This window comes from Sparus aurata, chromosome 2, assembly GCF_900880675.1.
Source record: "Sparus aurata chromosome 2, fSpaAur1.1, whole genome shotgun sequence".
NCBI lineage: Eukaryota > Metazoa > Chordata > Actinopteri > Spariformes > Sparidae > Sparus > Sparus aurata.
In genome coordinates, this window is record NC_044188.1 from 13,803,594 (window position 1) to 13,813,094 (window position 9,501).

The 9,501-nt window shown below is 39.3% G+C and overlaps 1 protein-coding gene across 3 annotated transcripts in view; it reads right to left on the reverse strand.

Moving 5' to 3' along the window:
• ift80 (intraflagellar transport 80 homolog (Chlamydomonas)) overlaps window positions 1-9,408 on the reverse strand; it is a 40,773-nt gene extending 31,365 nt beyond the window's left edge. Inside the window, exons 1-7 of one of the 3 annotated variants that reach the window (XM_030393563.1) lie at window positions 9,384-9,408; window positions 8,968-9,085; window positions 8,694-8,754; window positions 8,062-8,283; window positions 5,632-5,742; window positions 5,413-5,481; window positions 1,969-2,078 (exon numbers count right to left, since the gene is read on the reverse strand). In XM_030393563.1, the coding sequence (XP_030249423.1) occupies window positions 1,969-2,078; window positions 5,413-5,481; window positions 5,632-5,742; window positions 8,062-8,283; window positions 8,694-8,730 (549 nt within the window). In that variant the 5' untranslated portion in view covers window positions 8,731-8,754; window positions 8,968-9,085; window positions 9,384-9,408. Of the gene's footprint in view, window positions 1-1,968; window positions 2,079-5,412; window positions 5,482-5,631; window positions 5,743-8,061; window positions 8,284-8,693; window positions 8,755-8,883; window positions 9,289-9,383 lie in introns of those variants that run through there. The other 2 variants (XM_030393555.1, XM_030393546.1) reach the window with 2 other exon arrangements.
• Window positions 9,409-9,501: the final 93 nt, after the last annotated feature.

Here is a 9,501-nt window from a genome sequence, read left to right on the forward strand (position 1 = left end):
GATGTCAGATAAAATCATGGGCAAAATCCATATTTAAGATAAAAACTAATACACAAAGATATCTGCAACAGAAAATAAACTGCCCATTAGAAACTATAAAGGTGGCAAAGCAGATAATGATTGAGGCAAGAGAGCCCACAACCTTAGTCAAAAAAGTTTTAACACCAAGCAAAACTTTGGGGTAACTTACTATTGTATTTTTTCTCAAATTTTAGTGAAATAATTTACTTATATTAAGTGTTTATTTAAGTATTTTCATATAATAAGGAATGCCCTCACTGACTTTTGAAAAGGGTCGTCATTTGCCACATCTGTCATAATAATTTAAAGCCCCAGTACAGACTTTTCATTTAGTGTTTATTTTGGCGGCCCCGCTGGACGAAAGCGGTAGTGTTTTGCCGGAATGGAGACTGCATTTCCCATGAGCTCTGGCGCCCACTGTCGTGAAGACGTTTGTCTGACCGGCGCGTGTAGATTTGTTTTGGAAACGTCGGAAAGACGACGGGACTTGCTTTGAAAACTTTTTTTTTTATTATTATTTTTTTTTAGCAGCTACCTGCAGCGTGCATATGGACGAGGTAATGTGTCTATTTGTATTTTTACTTAATATAATATGCCGCCGGTGAAACAAAGTAATGCTGCTGTTGCACTGCAATTTCCCAGCTATATATATTACCCACGGTGCTACAGAGCTAGCGTTACAGCAAAGTCACAGTGATTGTGATGGATGTTTTGTTCTAAGTAAGAAACTGAATCATTTATAATGACAGAGGATATTACCGATGCATCGTTGCAGGTCGGCTGGGCTGATCACACAGCTGAAATGGTTGCGTGATCTAAGACGTTTGTTGTCGTTTTCACGAGTGTAGTATCTAGAGCTAATCTAGTGGTAACGTTAGCCAGCTTTGTTGTAACAACATAAATTCATGTATTGCTGTAAACTACGTCCCGCATTACATTTCATAAATGAAATAAAATGTACAAACCTGTCTAGGAGGAATCGGGCGAATTATGGATCCGACCCTCCCTTCAAGCCCCGCAACTCTCTCCATCTCTGGAAGGAATCGCCAATGTTTATCCGTGTTTTAGCCCTAGCTCGATCGGATTCCCTCTTGGCCTTTCGTTGTTCTTCGGTTCGAATTCTTTTTCTTTTCTTTGTCTCATTATCAGCCATGACAAAAGTTTTAGCTTGGTTAGCACTGGCTAGCGTAGCAACAAAACAGCTATGCCGTATCCTGAATGTCGTCAGTTCCGGTCTGACTGCCGTAAATCGTTTCGTCAGTGGTCCGACCCGACCAAGGCCTTTCAGAGGTATAGAATTATACTACTTAGAAAAAGCGTATCTTCACGCTGATGGGCTCATTTGCTGTTGTAGGTAACAGAGACGCATCAGCAGAAACCAGAGACTTTTCTATATCCAGTTAAAAACTCCGTACAGGGGCTTTAAAGTAATTACTACACAAAAAAATGTTGGAGAAAAAACAGAGGCAACATTTTTTAACCACGATCATTAATAAAAAGGAAATATATAGTTTACATTTAAACTTTAGTTAATAGAGTGTTCACAGTAAACAAACAATTAAACGCTTCATGAACCATTTATTAGACATTAGTTGCAAATGTACAATTAACAATTGCTTGAATATAGTTTATACAATAACATATAGATGAGTTACAATTTTAAAAGTAAATGTAACCAATGAAGTAATAGCAATTAAAAGAAATAAGCTAATGGGTCATGTGACTTAGAAGTGTTTGAGTAAAAATTTACCCATTTACCCATTTATGATTTCTTTTTTAGTCTGTATAGTCCGTAAAAAGGGTATACCCCATTTGATTCCTGTCGTGTCAAATTTTTTATTGATTTTATGCTAATTAACATAACTTTTGGATCATCACTTACCAGGTAACATTTAAAAACTTGGAGCTATTTGAATCTTAAGTAAATAAAGAACAGAGTTAGTGTACCTGTATGACTTTGGCGCTGGGTTGCAGAGGTTTGACGACTAGCTGTCTTCCTGATGTGTAGAGGATTCTGTCCGAGTCTGGACCCCAGGCCACAGAATACACAGGAGACCCTTTAAGATATGGAGAAACACAGGTACATAGACTATGATATCCAGGGCAGATGAATTTGCAAGATCACGTGACCGTTTGATCTTAGGAATCCGTCCTGGCAGGCTTTAACCTATGTGCTTGTGTCTGAACCACAGCAGTTTGGACTTCTATTCCTATGAGGAACTACTGGCTGCTTTTGGTCTGGTTTTAATTGTGATGACCAGTGAGAGAAGTCACTGTTCATACGAAAACAACAATGGGGGCTCCTCAAGAGGTTAGCGTAGATGCTGCTATAGCATCAGTCACATTAGATCTGAAGAGGATTTTTTAATTGAAAGAAAAGCAGGTGCTGGTGGTAGCGCTCTCCTACTGTTGATCTGACTGGCTGAAGTTAGCATGACAGACAGCTGATTTGTTCAATCACCTACCAAGTATCTTTAAAAGTGTCTGTCAAAGGAAGACTTCTGAGATAGTTCTGTGTTACAAACCATCTGACACATCGGGTAAATGAGGACTTTGACTCTTATTTGATGTGTATTCAAAAAATGTGAATTAATATTGTGTGTGCAAGGATTTCTCTCTCCCCTTGACAAATGGAAGTTAGTTTGAACAATGGGTCCAGGATACAGCAGTGCTAATTCCTCCTCTTAGAAGGTTTCATATTTCCACAGAGATCTCACCTCATTCAGCCTATGGAACAGCACTTAGCTTGCAGGCACACCAGCTGAGAAAACCTGCCTAACCTCTACAGCATAAGCACGAATGTGTGTGTGTGTGTGTGTGTGTGTGTGTGTGTGTGTGTGTGTGTGTGTGTGTGTGTACTTTCGTGCACACACGTGTGAGGGGAAATGTGTGTGTATGAGTTGGGTTTGTGGCTACGCGCGTGTGGAGGGGAGAGGGCCTGACATTTAACCCCACTCCAGGTGCATGTGGTTTCTCACAAATGCCAACTGGTCACATGATCTAAATCTGACAAAGGCGATGAGAGGGGTTGAGACAAGTTCCTCCCTCTCGCTCACTCACTCACTTCCAACCTCTTCCTAGAGCTCTCTCTCTCTTAAAATGGGTCATAGTACACACGAGGAACCGCGGGCTGCTGTGAAGTGTGTGTGTGGAGTCGCTGGCTCTGAAGAGAAGCAACACCTGCAATGATCTGAGTGCCATGTCAAGGATGGTGTGTATCTGTGTCAAAGCCACTATATCCAGGTGTTTCACAAATCTGTAGGTCTGGTGAGCAGTCCACCACCCAGCAGCTCATTCTCCAAAAAGCCAGCGTAGGAAAAATGTTCCTCCATACTGGGGCTGAATTGCTGTTATTCTGCCAGGTTTTCCACAGCGCCCGTTATTCAGCAGGAGTGTGCCATCCATTTCCCCAGAAGCCAACTTTCATCCACCCCTCCATCTTTTTTTCTGTCCCACGACTGAGAAGAAATGTTTAATAAGTCAAACAGCACGATGAATCAATTAATAAGTAATACATCTGTAATGTGAATCCTGGATAGAGAAATGTATTATTAGGAGTCTTTTTTTTTAATAGCTTTTAATAAAACGCTACTTCTATAAAGCTTTGAAACTTTATGGTTCTTTTAAGAAAAACGACATAGTAACTATAGACATAACTGGAAGAGCAATTCTGCTTTTAGTTGTATTGAGCACAATTACACGCCCAAACCCATACACACACCACACAAATGTTCACACAATCACAGAGCCACAGAGAGAGAGAGAAAAAAGACATTTCCTTCTTGATTGTCATTTTAAATTACTTGGCTTGAGTGAGAAGGCAGTTTCAACACAGAAGGAAATCTTGCAGATCGTTCAGCGGTGTGTGCCAGCAATGAAACGCGGACGTGAGGTACATGCTCACCAATGGAACAACCACACACACACACTTTTCATGTATGTAAAGGAAGCATAAATATTAATACAAAATGTAGGCTAAAAGTCTGAAGAATAAAATCAAACAACATGTAAGGTGTGGCAATTCATTGGCCATCTGGCACCATGTGTAAGAATGGACCTTCAAGCCCCGGCTCCAAGGGGGCGTTATTCTTAGCCTGGTGTCAAACAGGAGCCAGATGAGGAGGTGAACTTGTGTGTCATAGCACTAGGAGGAGGAGAAGGATTTTTTGACACACATGAATGATATCAATATTCTGTGTGTCTGGTCTTTTTCATCAGATTTCTGCTTCTTGTGGTTTTTGGTTCTGTCACATTTTTTCCATCACAAGAGGGATTATTTGAGCCAGAGGGTTCAAAAACAACAAGTACTATACTATGTCCTATACATATGTGTGAGTGTGTGAGTGTGTGTGTGAGTGTGTGTGTGTGTGTGTGTGTGTGTGTGTGTGTGTGTGTGTGTGTGTGTGTGTGGCATATTGTATTGTGTGAACTAAACGCCCACAGCTTGTTGGTTAGTGACTTGCTGCAGGTGGCTTTTGCAGGATGTCACCTGCTTCAAACTGTATAAGTCAAAAACATAGGTTGGCCCTTTCTCACGCCGGAAATCAAATTAAATTAGTCAAGATTTATATATAGGGTGGCCTGGACTACAGCCACATTGCATGTACAGTTCTAAGCCTTATTGTGTAGATGCGTGCACAGTACACACACACTGAGGGTTCAGGTCATTACTGTGGTTCATGTAATCATCTACAGTTGGTCACAATTTACTTTATCACAATGGATTACTTGATCATTTATAACAGCAGACGAGATTGTGAACAATGTACCAGCTGTTACTATCCATAAAAAGATGTGATGCCCTCCTACAGAAAGACTCACCATTTTCCTCCTTTTTCATAATATCACAAACACCTTTTTTATATTAAATAGTGTTGTGTATCTTTCACTGGGAAATCATATTTGGCTGTGTGTAAATAGTGCACAAACACTGGCGTGCAGAGAAAACATTAAATGGATCAAATTGGAAAAAGTTTCATTTCTCACAGACTCAACTCACAGAATTATTGTTCCTTAGCTACAGCTGATCCAATTTTTTGGCTACAGATGTCCTTTCATGTAGTGAAATCATTGACCCTCAACTTTCACCTCTATCATTAAAAATCACAGCTGCTGCAGTTTAAAAACTGATCTCTTATAAATGACTATTTTTGTGTGCCATATTTTTTTTTTACAATTCAGTCCATCAAATATTGCAAAGAAACAGGCATCAGCAGCAATTATTCTGACAACACAGTGCAGAGGATACATGCATTACAACTGCATGTACTGTGCTTTGGTAGATAATTTTTGGTTCTGTAATCATATAGAAAATATGGATAGCTGTTTCACACAAGCACAACACATGACGCTTAAACTCAGTTTAATAAAGCAAGGGTGTTTCAGCCTTACCTTGGCTGGCCAGTGTTGAACGCAGCATCCCACTTTTTGACCAGATCTTGATCTGCCCATCTTCTCCAGCTAAATACGTCATCAACAGATTAAATGGATTTTAAGAATATAAAGATTTAAACAACTGAATCCACAAAATCTACAAAAATTTACAGCAGGCTGCTTAAACTAGTATTTGTTAGATGACAATCAAACTATGTATGCTCCTGTCATCTTTACCTGTGATAAGAGCAGTCCCATCATAGTTCCATCTTCCAGCCAAAACAGCTCCTTTGTGTGCTTCAACACTCTTCTCAATGCGCCCTGTTTTAGAAACCAGGTGGAACTTTCCTGTAAAGAGACCAAAATAGGCTTACTATGTGGCAATTTCCACCATCTAGGCCTGGGTTGGTGTGGATGTTTCACAGTCTGTAATTCAGAAACATTACTGTCTGCTTTGCCGTTTCATGCAAGATAGGATATAGAGATCATGGTTTTTATAAGTCTGAGTGATTCAAGTATCTGCGTGAGGCAAATGGGCTGAACATGTTTTAATGGCCACTCCAGAGCACCAGTGAAGAGAAAATATTATCAAGCTTAAAAGACATTACAATCCAGCACTATGAATAAACCTTTAATGACTGTCTAACACACAATTAGCAACAATGTTATATTTTCGCCTCCCAACTAAATTACAAACTTACAGCGAAAAGCGGATGAGTAAAACTAAGGGTTTTGGCTGGCTGTAATTTTCTATTTGCAAGACACGAAGGGTGATCAGGCATGGAGACAGTTATTGAAGACGCTTGCCTAACATATACTTTGTGGCAGTGTGTATTAAAAAATTCTGAATGTTCTATGTAATTTCTGGTGGCCTAAAACTGCAAATCAGCACGCTGCTGCTCTCTCCCGTTTCTAAATTTGGACATCCAAACGAAACATTCACTTTTGTGCAGCAGGTAGTGAGTGTAAGACATGTAAAGCTGTAATGAAGAAATATAGATTTAAAAATATAATTAATAATTCATGTGCTCTCACATCAGCAGTCCTTATCTGTGCAGCCAAACGTTGTGTGTGTGACGCTTTTGTCTGGCGATTTGTTTGTTTGCTTTTTTTGTTATCAGGCAGGTGGTTTTTATGATATCTTATCATGACAACATACTAAGACTTTGCCATTTTACTTCTATTGATATTCAGCTAGATGATGTGCCTGTGTGAAATTTATTATGATGCCACATCGTAGTTCCACAGGGTAAAAAGAGAAAGAGACTGACAGACTGTTGTTCCAAAAAGAAGGCCCAGCGATATCCTTCATGCTTAATTTAGTCTTCTTTGAGAAAAGTCTACTTCCATTCCACACTATACCCTCTCTGGTAGAATGGAAAATGATGCACTGATGCTATCCGATTATGTTTAGCCATGGGGAAATATCAGGAATCCTAAAATAACGAAGTATGTTTATCAAGTAAATGTTCAACATTTAGGTACTATTGTAAAATGTAACATAAAATGTTGCACAAAAACCTTCATTTCATACAACATTTTGAACTGGGAAAAGATCAAACTGCATATGGAATAGACAAAAAAAAAAAAAAATATGCTGGCAAGGGAAAGGCAGGCAGACTAATCAAATAAGGTTAGGAAAAGCCACAACATTAATATAGAGTCCTCCCATCCATTAAAGCCCTGGCTGTTGGACTGCTCTCTTTGCAACTATATCACACAGATCTCTTAGAAAACGCTCTGCACTGAATCCAGATTTGAAAAAAACTGCGCCAAAATCCTTTATTGCACACCAAGGTTTCAAAGAGCAAAACTGTGTCACGATCACATTTTTTGGCTTTCAAAGAAGAACAAAAACGTCTTTCAACAGATAACTATGACAATACTGATATTTGTTTGACTGTAACAAGGCAAGAAGCAGAAGAGAGCTGCAAAAGTGAATTGTAACAGAGTTTTCACTACTCGCTGATCTGCCAGAGAAAATTGCTGCTTCAGTTTGTGGGTGTGTTTATGCAACCCTACACTGCCATTAGTGTTGTGACCACACATTGCCTGCCATAACAGTACATCCATATGCTGTGTGTTTATATGTAATATAGGACAAAGAAGAGAGATGAGAGGCCACGTAGATGCACATCACAGAGAAAGTTTAGTATCAAGACTATACAGTTACAAAACAGACATCTATCTTTAGTGATTTGTCTCTGAAGGCCTAATGAAAACTAGGAGTCTACACAGACTCTATCTTTACTATGAAACTAAAAGCATTTTCCTAAAGTGAAACTGTGAAAATGAATATGCTTCTCTCGAAATGATCATTCTGTTTAGTGCGAGTTTAGTTTAACTGAACACAGTTCAAACTGGTGGGGATTATTTTGAGCCATGACAGAAAACATGAACAGAGGCAGACCAGAGCGCAGTGAAAACTATGTTAGAGTTATTATGTTAGTTAGTTAGTTCACAGTTACCATATCAATATTACTGTTCTACATCAACATAATGATCTTTAACTCAACTTTTTCCCTGTAAGAGTATAACTAAAAACAATAACATCAGCGTCATGTGGCTGTTCACTGAATTATGAAAGAAAACTTTCAATGTTTTTCTACAAGTGAAACAGAGCTGTGAAGCTCGCTGGACAGATTTTTAGAGAATAAAGAGACTTGCCATCCGTGCTGGTCAAAACAAAGATCTCCGTCTGGTTCTGTTTCTTGCAACCAACAGTTTTGGGGAACCAGTGTAGGTCAATGGGGTAAATGTCATCTGGCAATTTGACAACCAGATTGGTCTCGCTGGTGAGCAGGTTCCACCTGAGGATCTGGTGGTCTTCGCTGCATGAGTACAGCTCATCTGCTGTGGTCCAGCCGACACAACTTACAAGCTCCTTATGTGATCTGCTGTTAAGGTACGTGATTGAGGCTAGTTATGAGGTTGTGTATTTTAAATGATTGCATGACATGACGATTGCTTCTGCAATAAATAGGGTATTGTGAAAAAAGCAGGTTCTAGATTTGGTATAAACTAGTTGTAGTTAGGTCAAGTCAAGCAGTGGGAAGAAGACAACTACATGAATTACATTAGTACTTCTATGTTGATGAAGGTTATTCTGTGCTATATTGTAGCAAACTGGTCTTATTTCAGTTTCTCCTCTTATCAAAAATCTGATCTCATACTTCTACTGGTGCTAACACAATAAAAAGTAATGGTTAACAATAGCAGAGTTTTGAACGTCTCATTACATACATTATATGAAACACAAATATAAGCTCGGACAGCTAAAAACGCAATTAAAAGGATATGTTTGGGTTCCTGTAGCAGCGATGTTTTCAATCTCATGGTGGATGTTTGCTGTGTTGATCCCTAGACGAAGAAGAAATTGCCTGTTAATGACTGTTAACCGCATATTAAAGCTTTTATACCACACTAATGCCAAACGAACACACAGCATGGAACAATGTAGCCGACCAAAACTTTGAACTATAACTTTACCCCGACAAAAAGGCGAGGAAGCAGTTGGCATGCTGTGTTAGCTGTAGCGATGACCAAGTCAAGCGTCTGCAGTTGCTACGGTACCTGCCACTGTTGCTAACGTGAATCCTCAGATGTCCCCGAGTCTCGTCTGTGACTTGAATGCTAACGTTAACTGGCTTTTCTGGTTGAAGCAGACATCGTTCTCTCGTTTCCGAGTGTGCTGTGTGACAAATAGCGATGTATGTTAGTCTTTTACTCCATTAAAATATGCACAAGGACTCAATACACATAAGAGCAAGCCTATTCATTACTAATAAGCACTGTATCGCTAACGTTATCAAGGCTACCTTTTGGTAGCCATTTAATCTGGGTCATGAGCAGCTTGAAAAGTGAGTTATCGCGAGACTTGCAAGTCTCACTTCCCTGAAAACGGATATTTCGAATTATTTACAAGTACAGTATGACATCTGTTAAATGATTGTATTTAATGAAACTTATTAAAATCAAAATACACTAACATTAAAAGCTGATCCACCGAACCATATTTCCTGTAATGTTAACTTTTCTTCCGGGCGGGACTTCGTCCTACTGTAACCAAGCAACCGTTTAAACACGTAGGAAGATTTGAATCTGACA